At 39.7% G+C, this 17185-nt stretch overlaps 1 protein-coding gene across 11 annotated transcripts in view; it reads left to right on the forward strand.

Moving 5' to 3' along the window:
- LOC105213669 (dystrophin, isoforms A/C/F/G/H) overlaps positions 1–17185 on the forward strand; it is a 397492-nt gene that overhangs the window by 34227 nt on the left and 346080 nt on the right. For all 11 annotated transcript variants that reach the window (XR_003752425.2, XR_003752426.2, XM_054232196.1 and 8 more), the window contains one exon: positions 15608–15762. Coding sequence is in view for 9 of the 11 variants with exons in the window: in XM_054232196.1 (XP_054088171.1) it covers positions 15608–15762 (155 nt within the window). In the remaining 2 variants the exon portion in view is untranslated. The remainder of the gene's footprint in view (positions 1–15607; positions 15763–17185) is intronic.

The raw sequence follows: 17185 nt of genomic DNA on the forward strand, positions 1-17185 counted from the left end.
ATTACAATTGCTTAATAAAAATGTTTAGGCCACCCAAAGCTCTCCACCTCATCAGTATGTTGGAGGTGCTACCCATTAATCACTCTTAATAAATTTTAAATTAAATACTTTATTTTTTCCATTGAAGTAATTACATTAAGTGCTTGAATAATATAATATATACATATATTTATATTTATATATAATAGTTGCCCAATTTCGGAAAGTTTAGAGCATATTTCGCGCCGGAGGTGTCAATACCCGCCTACTTTCATTTCAAATTATGAATTTCCAGCAAAACTAAAAATGGCAAACATTTTACACTGGAAACATTCTTTGCATACAAATTAGACTTGATTTCAATTAGAAGTCCAAACCAGAATTCTACGCACCCGGCAGCTTTTAGTTCAAATAACCACTTAACTCCCACTTACAAGCACAATTTTAGTCGCAACTATTTTATAGCGTTTGATGCCGTGCATTTTAAGTTTTCATTCATTTCAGCCGGCAATGTGATTCGCATGTCGCACACGTACAGAAATGCCGGTACTCGACATATGGAAAGAAACAAGAAGATTAAAAAAAAAAGTTTATCAAAAATAAATAAGTATAGTACAGAACGCCAAACGACCACAAAACGTAATTTTAATGACTTTTTAATTTTGGTTTTTGCGGATAAAAATCATAAAAAAATGTTGCAATTATTATTGAATGCGTGAAATAAAGCAAAATGAAATCAAAATAGTTACCGTTATTTAATTGCTTATAATTATATTAAATGTATTATTGTATGTATGTGTTCACCATTAACTATATTTATTATACTTGTAGATTCACTTAAAATATCAAAGTGTTATACATATGTATATGCCTAAGAAATCTATATTAAACTGGCTTTCTACTAAATTCTTCTTTGTGCGAGAAATATATTTTGTGATCTGAAGAGAATCAATGATACCCTTAGCCGGGTTCTGACCTACTTAGATAGATAAAGGCATTGCCTCTTTTAGATGAAAAATCCTCTAGATTACTGAGTAGCACTCTGGGTGATCCATTTCGAGGTTTCCCACTTTTTTAAAGAAAAAATACCGAAAATTCAAGTTGAGTGCGGAATATTTATTATCATTCGAAAGCACATTCTTTGGCATTTATTTTTTAAAGATTGGTTCAAATGGTCCATCCGTTGAGTCCAATTTACGATGACTCGTTCGAGCATTTAGACTGATAACTGGCGAATGACACACGTGACGTTTTGCCCCAAGGCCGGAAGCGAAGAAGACTTTAGACTTTACATATCCCCAAAAGAAAATGTCTAACGGTGCGATATCACACGATCTTGGTGGCCAATCGACCGCGATGTGTGGGAAGTGGCGCCGACATGTTGAAACCAAATGTCGCCGAGATCTTAAAATTCAATTTCAGGCATCAAATAGTTGGTATAATGGCGCGATAAAGGTCGCCATTGACGGTTCAGTTCTCACCGACATTATTTTTGAAGAAATATGGACCGATGATTCCACCGTGATTCCTTCGAATATGATCCAATAATAAATGTTGGATGGGTGATGGTGCTGTGAATAGTACGCACAATGGGCCGACTTTGACTATCCCTTGAGCGAAGCGCACGAAGGTAATTCTTTACAGGATGTGAATTTTCGTAATAAAGTTGAACAATTTTTAAACATTGTTCATGCGTACCTCTACTATCACAAGCAAGGCAAACATTAAAAATCTCAAAAAAAAAAACACAGAGCAGAGTCACACATCCATATAACATGCAATATATAACCTCTCAGTTTGAAATAAATCAAATTTCTTAAACGTCGTTGTTCGTCGGTTTTCTAAATGGAATAGCTTGAAAATGAATCCCAATGATTCAGAAAATTGCCTACGACAGTCTCGCCTACCTAAAAGAGGCAACTAATTCATTTTAAGGCTCAATCTATTTCAGAAATATGAACCGGAAATTTCACTCAGTCCAAAATCCCATCTGAGCTAACTGGATATTGTTCTTCGGTGGTCAGTAACTTCCTTGGAGTCATTGCACCATCTGTGGTTGATATTTTTGGAGTATATTTCCTGTCAACCCGAAAACATATTGTATTTTTGGACTTATATAGCTATATTGACCGCAGTGCTGGTTGAAACATCCTATCAATATTACCTAATTCGTTAGCTCACTGTAGACCCTTTCGCTTTCTAGAATTTAGGCCGTTGTCAAACCCATTTGGGATTAAAGTGAGGTTAAATTGCACAAAGTTGTTTTCACCCGAACATTTGCATTCTGCAACTATTCCATACAAAAGTCATTTTCTCACATTACCATTTATGCTGACGTTATGCCGTTTTTTCTAATTTTCAAACTAATTTAAACGGAAAAACAACAGCAAGAACAAAAGCAAAGAATCATCAATTTAAATGATCGCCAGCCATTGACTCAGCCAACGTTTGTGGCGCCGCAAAGTCAATGCAATTTGAGAAATTGTTTATGTCTTTGCCAAATGGCGAATGGCAAGTGCAGAAGCAACAACTATAACACAACAAAAAACCAGTCGTAGCAACAGTAGCAATGCTGCAAAGTTGAAGTAAACAATAATGGAAACGCTGGCACAGTAAGCAACTGCCATCCATTGCTGCCACAAAAGAAGCGCAGCGAAAGCTCCCTTAGCAGATATGTACACCAGCTGATCTGTTGCTGTGGTTGTTGTTGTATTGCCTCACTTTTGTTGGCGTTGCACTTTTCTTAGTTGTTCTTGTTTTTTTTTTTGCCTTTTGCACAAGCAACCATTACAGCAATTGCTGCTCCATTACCGACTTTCTGCGAATGTTTTCTCTTCGCGCCTTTGCAGCAGTTGCACATACACACACATACATTCGCGCTGTTGTGTTGCATTCAGCCAGCAATTGTTGCAATTGAATGAGGGAGAAAATGCTATTTGCAGTTGGGAAAAAAATTTTACAATTAATGCGACACTCAACAGTTTTGCAGTTGCTGTTGACATGACTTGGCTATGGTTGTTGTTGTTGCAATTACAGTGTGTGGCAGATGTTGAGTTGCGGCATTTTTGGTTTTGTTGTTATTTCATTCTGCTGCTAGCTTTGATAATTATTTATTTACGCCTAATGGCACTCATAATTACAGTTCCGGGTGTACAATTAACATTCAGACATTTGTTATGCAGTGAAATGTGCAAAAAATGCTTTAAATGAAATTTCATTTTCAATTAATGTGCTCATTGGTGGCATTAAATGGCAACGCAAAGTATTTGAAAAATAGAATTTAATATTTTTATGTTGTGAATATAATGTGGTTTCAACGCCAGGCGTTAAATAATAGTTTCTTCTTCTTCTTCTTAACTGGCGTAGAAACCGCTTACGCGGTTATAGCCGAGTCCACAACAGTGCGCCACGCATCTCTCCTTTTGGCGGTTTGGCGCCAATTGGTAATACCAAGTGAAGACAGGTCCTTCTCCACCTGGTCCTTCCAACGGAGTGGAGGTCTCCCTCTTCCTCGGCTTCCACCAGCGGGTACTGCATCGAAAACTTTCAGAGCTGGGGCACTTTCATCCATTCGAACAACATGACCCAGCCAGCGTAGCCGCTGTCTTTTTATTCGCTGGACTATGTCTCTGTCGTCGAACAACACATACAGCTCATCATTCCATCTTCTGCGGTATTCGCCGTTGCCAATGTTTAAGGGACCGTAAATCTTCCGCAAAACCTTTCTCTCGAAAACTCCTAGTGCCGTCTCATCGGATGTTGACACCGTCCACGCTTCTGCACCATAAAGTAGGACGGGAATAATGAGGGACTTGTAGAGTTTAGTTTTTGTTCGTCGAGAGAGGACTTTACTTTTCAATTGCCTACTCAGTCCATAGTAGCACCTGTTGGCAAGAGTGATTCTGCGTTGGATTTCAAGGCTGACATTATTATCGGTGTTAATGTTGGTTCCTAGGTATACGAAATTATCTACAACTTCAAAGTTATGACTGTCAACAGTGACGTGGGAGCCAAGACGCGAATGCGCTGACTGTTTGTTTGATGACAGGAGATATTTCGTCTTGTCCTCGTTCACCACCAGACCCATTCGCTTCGCTTCCTTATCCAGGCGGGAAAAAGCAGAACTAACGGCGCGGGTGTTGTTTCCGATGATATCAATATCATCGGCATACGCCAGGAGCTGTACACTCTTGTAGAAGATTGCACCTTCTCTATTTAGCTCTGCAGCTCTTATAATTTTCTCCAGCATCAAGTTAAAGAAGTCGCACGATAGCGAGTCACCTTGTCTGAAACCTCGTTTGGTATCGAACGGCTCGGAGAGGTCCTTCCCGATCCTGACGGAGCTTTTGGTGTTGCTCAACGTCAACTTACACAGCCGTATTAGTTTTGCGGGGATACCAAATTCAGACATCGCGGCATAAAGGCAGCTCCTTTTCGTGCTGTCGAAAGCAGCTTTAAAGTCGACAAATAGATGGTGTGTGTCGATCCTTTTTTCACGGGTCTTCTCCAAGATTTGGCGCATGGTGAATATCTGGTCAGTTGTTGATTTTCCAGGTCTAAAGCCACACTGATAAGGTCCAATCAGTTTGTTGACGGTGGGCTTTAGTCTTTCACACAGTACGCTCGATAGAACCTTATAAGCGATGTTAAGGAGGCTTATCCCACGATAGTTGGCGCAGATTGTGGGGTCTCCCTTTTTGTGGATTGGGCAGAGTACACTGAGATTCCAATCGTCGGGCATGCTTTCTTCCGACCATATTTCGCAAAGAAGCTGATGCATGCACCTTATCAGCTCTTCGCCGCCGTATTTGAATAGCTCGGCCGGCAATCCATCGGCCCCCGCCGCCTTGTTGTTCTTCAAGCGGGTAATTGCTATTCTAATTTCTTCACGGTCGGGCAATGGAACATCTGTTCCATCGTCGTCGATTGGGGAATCGGGTTCGCCATCTCCTGGTGTTGTACTTTCACTGCCATTCAGCAGGCTGGAGAAGTGTTCCCTCCACAAACACAGTATACTCTGGTCATCAACCACTAGATCACCGCTGGGGGTCCTACAGGAGTGTGCTCCGGTCTTGAAACCTTCAGTTAGTCGCCGGATCTTTTCGTAAAATTTTCGAGCATTACCCCTGTCGGCCAGCTTGTCAAGCTCTTCATACTCACGCATTTCTGCCTCTTTCTTTCTTTTTCTGCAAATGCGTCTCGCTTCCCTCTTCAGCTCTCGGTATCTTTCCCATCCCGCTCGTGTTGCGGTCGATCGCAACATTGCGAGGTAGGCACTCTGTTTTCTCTCCACAGCGAGACGACAATCCTCATCATACCAGCTGTTTTTTTGGCTTTTCCGAAAGCCAATGGTTTCGGTTGCAGCTGTACGTAAGGAGTTTGATATGCCGTCCCACAGCTCCCTTATACCGAGATGCTGATGAGTGCTCTCAGAGAGCAGGAGTGCAAGTCGAGTAGAAAATCGTTCGGCTGTCGGTTGTGATTGCAGCTTCTCGATGTCGAACCTTCCTTGTGTTTGTTGACGTGTGCGCTTTTCTACACAGAGGCGGGTGCGTATCTTAGCTGCTACAAGATAGTGGTCCGAGTCGATGTTGGGACCGCGAAGCGTACGCACATCAAAAACACTGGAGACATGTCGTCCATCTATCACAACATGATCGATCTGGTTGCGAGTGATTCGATCCGGGGACAGTCAAGTAGCTTGATGGATTTTCTTATGCTGGAATCTAGTGCTACAGATGACCATATTTCGGGCCCCGGCGAAGTCGATCAGCCTCAGACCGTTTGGTGATGTTTCGTCATGGAGGCTGAATTTTCCGACTGTTGTGCCAAAGACACCTTCTTTACCCACCCTAGCGTTGAAATCGCCAAGCACGATTTTGACATCGTGGCGGGGGCAGCGCTCATAGGTACGTTCTAGGCGCTCATAGAAGGTATCTTTGGTCACATCGTCCTTCTCTTCCGTCGGGGCGTGGGCGCAAATCAGCGATATGTTGAAGAACCTCGCTTTGATGCGGATTGTGGCTAGACGTTCATCCACCGGAGTGAATGCCAGGACTCGACGACGGAGTCTCTCTCCCACCACGAATCCCACACCGAATTTGCGCTCCTTTATATGGCCGCTGTAGTAGATGTCACAAGGACCCACCTTCTTCCGTCCTTGTCCCGTCCATCGCATTTCTTGGATTGCGGTGATGTCAGCCTTTACTCTTACGAGGACATCAACCAGCTGGGCAGAGGCACCTTCCCAATTAAGGGTCCGGACATTCCAGGTGCATGCCCTTAAATCATAGTCCTTTATACGTTTGCCGTGGTCGTCATCAAAAGGGGGGTTTCTCATCCGAGGCCTGTGTTTCTTATTCACTGGTTATTCGTTTTTATGTGGTGGGTCCCAAGCCCTACGCACAACCGCATAAGCGGGATTCGCCTTCTCACTTTAGCTAGCTTCCAGACGGATGTCTGTTGGCTACCCAGAGGATACTTGGTCTAAGACCGGAAGTTGTGAGCTGCTTGAGCCACATGTAAAAGAATCGTTCCTGGCCACTCCCAAGTGAATGGCAGTCAGAAACTTTCCTCACTTACGTGAACTTCTACATATGACTCCATCCTCCCGTTCCTGGCCACTCCCAAGTGAATGGCAGTCAGAAACTTTCCTCACTTACGTGAACTTCTACATATGACTCCATCCTAATGTAATAGTAGTTTAGATATATTTTTTTCATTAATTGAAAGTCCTTAGACTTTCAGTCTGAACTAAAGTATTAGCTTCTTCTTTTTATCTGGCGTAGACACCGCATACGCGATTAGAACAGCGCGCCATTCTCTCTTCGCGCTGTTTGCCGCCAATTGGTGATACAATGTGCAGCAAAATCCTTCTCTCCAAATTTCCAACCGAGTGGAGGTCTTCCTCTACCTCGACTTCGTCCAGCGGGTACTGTATCGAACACTTTCAGAGCTGGAGTACTTTTGGCTATTTGAACAACATGACCTAGCCAGCATAGCCGCCTTTTCTTTTTATTCGCTGAAATATGTCAATGTCGTCGAATAACTTATACAGCTCATCTTTCCAACGTCTGTGGTATTCGCCGTTGCCAATGTTCAAAAGCCCATAAATGTTCCATAAAAACTTTCTCTAGTGCCGTCTCATCAGACATCGATATCGTCCACGATTCTGCACCATAAATTAGGACGGGAATAATGAGCGACTTATAGAGTTTGATTTTGGTTCGTCGAGAGAGGACTTTACTTTTCAATTGCCTACTCAGTCCACAGTAGCACCTGTTGGCAAGAGTGATTCTGCGTTGGATTTCCAGGCTGACATTGTTATTGCTGTTAATGCTGGTTCCCAAGTAGACGAAACTATCTACAACTTCAAAGTTATGACGGTCAACAGTGACGTGGGAGCCAAGACGCGAATGGGCTGACTGTTTGTTTGACGACAGGAGATATTTCATCTTGTCCTCATTCCCAACTGGACCCATTCGATTAGCTTCTAGTCTAGAAAAAGTTGAACTAACAGCATGGTTAATGATATCAATATCATTGGCGAACGCCAGCAGCTGTACACTCTTGTAGAAGATTGTACCTTCTCTATTTAGATCGGCAGCTCGTACTATTTTCTCCAGCAATAGATTGGAGAAGACCACAAGATAGTGAGTCACTATGTCTGAAGCCTCGTTTGGTATCGAACGGATCGTAGAGGTAGATCGAAAGAGTATAAATATATAGCTACTTGAATGAATGAATAGTGAATATTTCTTATTGAAACTCATTTAGTTTTGAACCTGAGAACATTTCTTCTTAAACGTATGAGTTCTACGGTCATAATTTATTAATTGTTAATAAATAAGTTATTGTAAATTAAGTCCTAAGCCTGCCTACAGCGAGTTCTAGAGTCGCAATTTTAGTATAAGGAGGTCTAAAGCTAAAGGCTTTGTATTCTCAAATCTAAATTGATTGTACCATATTTTATTGCTTTCTTTGTGGAATTAACGGAGAAACTTTTAAGCTTCTTCTTGCTTCTATCCCTTCTCCTCCTGTCTCCTGCGGCTATTATATTACGGTAGTAATTGTAACACAATGTCAAACCGACCGACTCCGTGGAAACACCTTGTTTCAGCTGATTTTACATATCTTAATTGAATCAAAAATTATAAACTTCAAACGTCTTCATAAAAGCTCCGATACATCAATTAACACTCAATTAGCCGGATAGACGTAAGCACTCAACGCATGCCATCTACTCTTATACTCTACGTTGACACACACACACACACACTCATCCACACATTTGTAATTACACATTCAAGCAGAGAATTGATTCGTGTGAAGATGCAGCGTACGTAGGTGGACCCGCTAATGGACTGCACACGTCACCTACGGTTAATATATTCAGCGACGAGAAGAATACGACATGAATGGAGTTGTTGTTTTTGGTATGCAGGAATATGTGTCTCCAGTGGTACTTTGATGCGCGTAAGACCGGAAAATTGAATTATTAAATAACTTAATTAGCTAATTAAAATTCGATAGCTCTTGGCGTAGGAGCATGCACTCTCATCTCAACTATGTGTGTATGTAGGTGTTGGTACGTGATGGACTTCACATCAGACATCAGGCGGGCTCGAAAATTACTCAGGATTTTCAATTGTGTGTAAATTGTGTCGTTGTAAGTTGATTTCATCGAGCGCTCTTCCCGAATGGTGTCTCTCCCCTTTGCCCAGCAGCCTTAGGCATCTTTGAACGGTCAATTTGGCTTTCTGTTGTCAGCATTGAGTAATTTATAGCAGTATTTGAACAATGGAAGTCATATTAAGCGTAGACATATTGCTATTGAATGTTCAATTTTATACCCAGGTGTAGCATTAAGTGAGGGTATTTTTTTATTGTTTCATTATCGGGGTCTACAAAGTAGATCAAATTTTGTCCCTTCTTATGACAATGCCTTGGATTTGAAATTCATCACAGAAACGCGAATCGGAAATGGAGTTTCAAGAAAGCCTACAAACAAGTTGAATCTTCGATTTGTCGATCCGCTAGTCCAATTTGCATCACATTTGTGAAAAGATTAGAAGTAGAAGCTGAACATTATCTGCTGGCGATTAAGAGAGAGAGGGGAGGTGAGAAGGCGACTCGTAGCTAGAGGGACATACTTCGGACTTCTGCTAGTTCCACGGGAGATATTTTATGAACTTTTGGTTATGACATTAAGAATCGGGGTAATACATACTTGGTCTAGTATTATGGTCATAGCTTAAAAAATCAATTAATCAATCTTCATTGCTAATATTTAGAAACCGTTGGATCCACGTCTTCAAAAGCCATGTTACCTTATAAAGACTCTTTAAGTCGTTGTTTTACCACTTCTGAGTATTTTTGTGCCAGTGTTGATCTGTGTAAATTCCAAGCTCGCATCCACCCAAACTGAAGCCTCCTTACAAGTTTTCACTGCATTCTACCATGCAAGAACACAGCCATACATATATTCCCAGTTATTGTGCACTGTAATGTGGGTAAGGCTCATAACAAAAGCTGAGCGCACCCACGCGTTCCTTCATGCCAGGTGCATTGTCACTCAGACTTCGTCCACATTTCACGTCATGGTTGTGGCATAAATTTGTTGCCGCTTATGGCAGACAACCGCTCCGTACACGTATTCCCACTGCGGATGTCCGACAAAGTGCAACACGCAAGCATAACGCACATAACAACACAAACACGACCACTATCCTCTTCAAGCCAGCGCCGCAAGTCTCCGCCACTCCGCCTGCTGGGGCTAGCGGCGTTGTATGATGGAGTGGTGTCACCTCTAAGGTTGCACTCGGTGACATTCGATGTGCACTTAAGTGTCATAACGCTGGGTGTACGAGTATTTCGCAATTTGTGGTTGTAGTTGTTGCATGACACAGTACACAAAACTTTGCGTGACTAGCTTAGGTCGGTGGCACGTGCAACCTGCATCTTACAGCGGGCGCTCCAACAAACTGCTGAGATGTTGCAATAGTGTTGAGTGGTTACTTGGGTATGTATATATACATATTTGTGTGTGTGTATGTGTGCATGCAAAGCGAGTGAAATTGTCAATTGCTATGTTCGCTCACTGATTAATCATACAGTCAGTCAGTCAATCAGACATTTAGTCAGTTAGCCAAGCCACCGACGACCCAAGCTGTCTGTCATGCACTTCTTGTCGGTTTTGGTGAACCTCAAAGCCCTCGATATCACACTCGTACACACACACGCCATCATTTGTACTTTAAGCCAGTTAGACAAGTAAGCTGGCGAAGTGGCAGATAGACGGACAGACATTTGTAGTTCATATCTGCAACAAATTGATTGCTGTCAGTTGTTGCACGCCATGATGAGCTTGAATGCTCTTGCAACAAGTGTTTTACAATGAACAATGCGAGTGCCACCTCCTTATTATGCCACTGGTACAACTACATTGTGGTTGTTGTACTTAGATAGCCACAAAGTGCGCAGTGAAAGCATTCAGTTAGTTGGGATATACTTCGACACCTACATGTAGATATGTACCACTTTTGTGTAGAACTCTTAAAATCATGACCGTGGTTTACTACAGTAAAACAAATGAAAGCAATAAATGAAATACTGATATTCTGAGAATACACCTGAACTTAGCTTAACTGAACCTAAGACTCTGGTAGATAGTAACTTTATTTTTGCGGATTTCTAAAAAAAGACCATCAATACCTTAAAATTAATATATGTATGTATATATATAATATATAATACGTAGTCTGTGCAGACCTTAAACAAGATAATGTTTCCAAATCCATACTCCGACTTCCATACTTTTGACGATCCGTTTCAGCAATATAAAGCATTACCGTTGGTCGCGACGTTAGTGCATAAGCTTGTGGACAATTCGTCGTCGAGTTTATCGCCGTCTATGTGACATGAAACTACTATACTTGTTAAGGCAATAGTCGGATAGAAATATTTTGTTCTTCTTTAGAATTTGATGGGATCTATACTGTATCCCTAGAAGTCTACGCTTACTTTTATTGTCCCCGCCCTCTTTTGGTTTGGGTCGAACAAGTGAAATGGAACCAAAATCATTGATATATTATGCGAGATGCTCGAAAAATAATTGACAATGCAACAAAAAAGCTTAATTAGTTTTGCTGCAATATTTGAATGTTTCTATAAAAGTGTAATGGGTTCTCTCCACATGTTACTAATTTTGGGGAATACTAAAATAACCAATATGACCAATTAAGGCGACTTCAGAATTTAAAATAAGCTAGTTTGTATGTATTTTCGGCGCCAGTTGGAGATCCCAAGTGTAATCAGGTCGCTCTCCACATGTACCTCCAACGGAGTGGCCCCCCTCGGCTTCCTCCGGCAGCTACTGCTTTCAGAGCTGGAGTGTTTACGTCCATTCGGACAACATAACCTAGCCAGCGTAGCCGCCTACTCAGTCCAAAGTAGCACATGTTGGCAATAGTGATTCTGCTTTTGATTTCAAGGCTGAAATTTTTATTGGTGTTAATACGCGTTTCTGACTGTCTACAGTGACGTGGGAACTGGGACGAGAGTCCGCTGACTGTTTGTTTGATGACAGGAGATATTTCTTATTGTCCTCATTCACCTCTAGACCCATTCACTTTGCTTCCTTATCCAGGCGGGAAAAAACATAACTAACTTGTTGCTTCCGATGCTATCAATATCATCGGCGTACGCCAACAGCTGTACACTCTTGAATAAAATTCTACCTTCTCTATTTAGCTCTGAAGGTCGTATTATTTTTTCCAGCATCAAGTTAAAGAAGACACACGATAGTGAGTCACCTTGTCTGAAACCTCGTTTGGTATCGAACGGCTCGGAGAGGTCCCTTCCAATAATGACGGAGCTTTTGGTGTTGCTTAACGTCAATTTACACAGCCACAGCAAATGCAGACATCGCGGCATAAAGGCAGATCCTTTTCGTGCTGTCAAAAACAGCTGTAAAATCCACAAAAAGGTGGTGTGTGTCGATCATCTTTTCACGGGTCTACTCCAAGATTTGGCTCATGGTGAATATCTGATCAGTTGTGAATTTTCCAGGTCTAAAGCCACACTGATAATGTCCAATCAGTTTGTTGACGATGGGCTTTAGTCTTTCACACAGTACGCGCGATAGAACCTTATAGGCGATATTTAGGAGGCTTATCCCACGGTAATTGGCACATATTGTGGCATCTCATTTTTTATGGATTGGGCAAAGCACACTAAGATTCTAATCGTCAGGCATGCTTTCTTCCGACCATATTCTGCAAAGAAGCTGGTGCATGCACCTTATCAGCTCTTCGCCGCCGTATTGGCCGGTAATCTATCGCCCCCGCCGTTTTCATCTTCTGGTGTTGTACTTTCACTGCCATTCAGCAGGTCGGAGAAGTGTTCCCTCCTTAATTCCAGTATGCTCTGGACATCGGCTACCAGATTACCACCTTGGTCTCTACATGAGGATGCTCCGATGTAAACCTTCGTTAAGTCGCTTCATTTTTTCATAAAATTTTCAAGCATTACCTCTGTCGGCCAGCTTGTAAAGGTCTTCATACTCACGCATTTCGGTATCTATCATGGGATGCAAACATCGTGAAATGAAACATCGATGGTTCGATGTATCGATGTTTCTTCAAAACCCATCGAAATCAAAAACATCGGCCATTAAAAAATCGATACATCGAAACATCGTTGAGTTTTTTAACTTTTTTTAAAGTGTGAAAAGCTAAGGGATACAGAAGCAGAAGTATAAATAAATGAAACGTAGTACGTCTTAAGATGATACATTTTATTTCACTTAGCATTTTATATCTGTTAAAGTTTTTTCTCAATAAATAACAGAATTTCAAAACAACGACATGGAAATTTTTTTTACTGTCATTTCTTTTCGATTTTACTTCTGCGTGATAGTTGCCCTGGGTTTAGAAAACGGTCGTTTACTCGGCACTGAAGTGGTCACAATGTGTAAATATTAATAAGCCTATATATACAACTCCGTAAACACAGTATTCATGTCAACCCAAACTGTATTGCCTGATTGGTAGGGGTAACAGCCGAGATACACTTTCTCTTCAACCTTCCGTCCCTGTAATTGTAGATAAATTTGGCAGCTTACATTTCACCTTTTGGTGGACCAAATGTTTATTCTGGTTCCAAATATCAAACGAGTATTCTGTTTCACAGTCATCCGAAGATTCTGTTGTTTCAGCGCGTTTCTTTGAATTTTTTATGAAACAAAAAAAAAACGATTTCTTTTAGCCATAGCATCTTTAAAATGCAGTAATTTGAATCTCTGATCTAACGCAGTAGCCTACGCCCTAATTAAATTGTATAAATAAATCATAGAAGTAACCGCAGTACAGTAAAAGCTCCATATTCGCGCTTCCTTTATTCGCGTTTTCACTATTCGCGGATTAAAAAAATGAGACCCAATTTCTATATTCGCGACTAAAAATTTTTTTATTCGCGGATCTAATAAGTACATACATAATAATAAAATTATTCCAATAGGTATCCAACCCAATATTCTTGTCAAATGGACTAATAAAAAAGTAAAATAGATCTTATTACAAGAAAATGTTAAATATTCCACTATTTTCGCAATATTATTAAGCAAGATTAAGCAAGAAAAAATTAAAAAATCTTCAAACCATTGCCTAAGCCTTAAGATAATTAATTAAAATGTTCAAAAACTTCAATTAAATCATTTATTTATTTACCTATTGTTTTTTTTTTGTCACCTAGGAACATATCCCCTATAACCCCATATAAATTACCATCCCGTATTCACGGTTTCTGTATTCGCGGCATATTTATGGAACATATACCCCGCGAATAAAGAGCTATTAATGTATTGTCCAAGCGCACTTTTTGACGAAAACATCGATGTTTCAAAAACATCGATACTTCGTTTGCATCCCTATATCTATCCCATCCCGCACGTGTTGTGGTCGTAGTTTAGTTATCGGTTAACGTTGCCTACCTAAAATGTCCCATGAAGAGAACTAAGAATACGCAAAAGACTTATGAAACACATTTAAAAGGTCAAACAGGCAATCCAAACATCTTGAGAACAGAATATTGAAATCGATTAAAACGAAAGATACTTATTGACAAACATTTTATATCTGAGCCTAAAACTCAAAGCATACAACTTCAGCCTTAAAAGTCTAAAAAATAATAAGGAGTTCCGAAATTATGTTACTCGATTTATGATAGATATGTATGAACGCTAACGCGTTTCAAGAATATGTTTCCAGCCTTTTAAGGTAAAGGTATCGTTCTATATCGTAATCCGCTATACATTTTAGTCCTGCTTCGCTATAAATTGAGATACGTATAAAGAGAAAACTGCTCTCAATTGAGTAGAGATTCCACAATGACCTTAGCAACAAAACAAATACTGTAGAAGTTCCATACAGGGCTGAAGAGCTGTTTATCTCATATCCTTATTGCGTTCCTATCCAAAGAGCTATACATCACACTTTGCATAAACCCATCAGCGGTCTCCGTAGTAAATATCTAAAAATGTACGGGCTTATTAATACTCTTTTAAACAAACAAACTCTCTAACTCGAAGCTATTTTGAACCACGATGTACATATGGCTATATATGTCTATATCCCACAGTCTCATTAGCCATCAAATGAGCAGTAACAACACTGAGTATCATTATCGCAACGACTAATGTGACAAAGTCACTCGAGCAGCAGATTTGCGTGCCTTGCGCAGATGATACCACTAGGGTTGATTCTCTAACTGCTTCGCATTGCATAACAAGGCTATCGTTAGCATTGTTCTGGTAAATATCATGGATGCCATAACATTTGATATTCATGCACAAATACTGTTATTTATGGTGCGCTCTGCCTTACCGCTAATTTAATTTGTGACCGTTACACTCCTACTACAGTGGAAATCATAATGAAATGTGACATAACGGAAAAGTTGACAGGTGTGTTAATTATGGATTTCTCCGGAATATGTAGGTGCATTTTACTATTTTGTCGTTCACCAATACTCCGCCTCTGTAGTTGTTATGGATTGATATTTTTGGAACATGTGTGTGTATTCAGCTAGGTATGAGGACGTAAAGTTTAGTTCATCTGAATCTAAGGAAACATATGTGTTTCATGATATATTTATAACTTAACCAAACGGGGTTGAAGTAGTAGGGAGAAAGCGGGAAACATTTCAAAATTTAAAGTTTTAATAACAATATATTACTCATTTCCCCCCTTATTTAAAAGTGGAAGCCTTTTAGTCTATCCACCAACTAACCTTAAGTAATTTTGTGCTAAATTCTGCATTTTAGGTGAAATTTGTGGTCAACTTGGGATTCTCTTGGTAGTAATGCTCTCAAAGTATGAATCTCCAATTGTCTTAATATTCCATATTAAAGCTATCAAATTTATTCTAAAAAAACTGGGGTTTAGTAAGATTTGGTATTACAGACTTCAGTAAGTGAGTTTGATATTTCTATGTGAACTTGTATATCAAAATTTGAGATGTTTAATATTGTTTCTTTATACTTTTTGAAAATGCATTAACATTTTTAAATTTAATGCTTTTCACACTTTCATTTAATCATATTATTCACTTTTTACCTTCTTTTTTGCAGACGAACGCCAGGACATACAAAAGAAGACCTTTACAAAATGGATTAACTCACATTTGCTAAAGACCCAGTGTACACCAGTGAACGACCTGTTTGAGGATCTGCGCGATGGCCATCGTTTGTTGGCGCTCCTTAGTGTGCTTACTCAATCACAGTTGGTAGGTGAAATGAATTTGATATCAATCTTAACATACTTATTTATGGTAGAAGTGTAAGTGAAAGTGGAAGGAAAGTGAAGCAAAATAGATAAAAATAACACCAAGTAGATGCAGCTGTCCAACTAAATAAAATTCTTCTTAATCTGATTAAGAACCTTTTAATGGAATTGAAACTAACATGAGTCTTTAATTTAGATAATACGGTATATACTTTAATATATTTAAATTGAACACCTTTTATAGGAAGTATTGATCATTAAATAAGCTTTCTTCTGCATTGACTCTTAGGCTTTGCAGATAACCTCATAATTTAGTCAATTAGAAATTTGCTCCTAATAGTATGACAATTTCTTAATTGACTACATTATGGAACTAACCCTATTTTATAATATTCGTGGAAGTCTATCCACCTATTTTAGCCAATTAATTATTTTTCCATAATGTTTTGACAATTTGTAATAAAAATTCATTAACTACATTATGTGACTGACCCTGTCGTAGTCGTAGGCTTTGCGTTCTGCTAATTTAGTCAATTAGATATTTGTCCCTAATTGTATGACAATTTCTTAATTGACTACATTATGGGACTGACTCTATTTTATAATTTCTAGACCCATAGGATTTGCAGGCATCTATCCTTATTCAATTAATACATTTTCCATAATGATATGACAATTTTTTAATTGACTACATTGAATGACTGACACTTTTGTAGTCGTAGGATTTGCTGCTAGTTTAGTCAATTAATAATTTTGGCCTAATTGTATGACAATTTGTTAATTGACTACATTATGGCTCTGACCCATAGGAATTATCTTTAAACACATGTCAAATGAAATTATCTCCATTTGAATCCCACGACGCGTCGTAAGTATGAAGAACAATTTTCCAAGTTTTCTAGAAAATGCGAAAGCAAATTTAATTTCGCATACATCCAGCAACTTACTCAGTAGAAGAGGATATTAAGAATTAAGAGAACGTAGGTGGAGGAAAGGAAGAAGAGAACTGACGTCTCCGATTGCTTCCATAACCTCAAACACACGTAGATATGAAAGTGTGTACGCATGTGTGCCATGCATATCAATTATCCAGTCGAGTATTAGGAAATGGAAAATGTAAATCGAATGAGAGCGTGAAAGGGTAGCGAAGAGAGAGGTGGGGCAAATATAATGAATTGCAAAGTCAAGGACTTGCATTTGTGCAAATTACAGATAAATAATGAGTGACAGGTGGAAAAGGTGTGTAGTACGAACGAAGAGAGCGGAGCGCAATTTGATGCTTGTAAAACTTAGAGAAGCGTCGAGTTGCAAGCTATGCAATTTTGAGTACATAGATGAGTACACATGTGAGAACATGGATATATTTACAGAGTTGTTGTTGTTGATTAATTTTGTATATTTACTTTCATTTTATTTTCCTTTCA

The sequence above is a fragment of the Zeugodacus cucurbitae genome, chromosome 2 (genome assembly GCF_028554725.1).
Source record: "Zeugodacus cucurbitae isolate PBARC_wt_2022May chromosome 2, idZeuCucr1.2, whole genome shotgun sequence".
NCBI classification, from domain to species: domain Eukaryota; kingdom Metazoa; phylum Arthropoda; class Insecta; order Diptera; family Tephritidae; genus Zeugodacus; species Zeugodacus cucurbitae.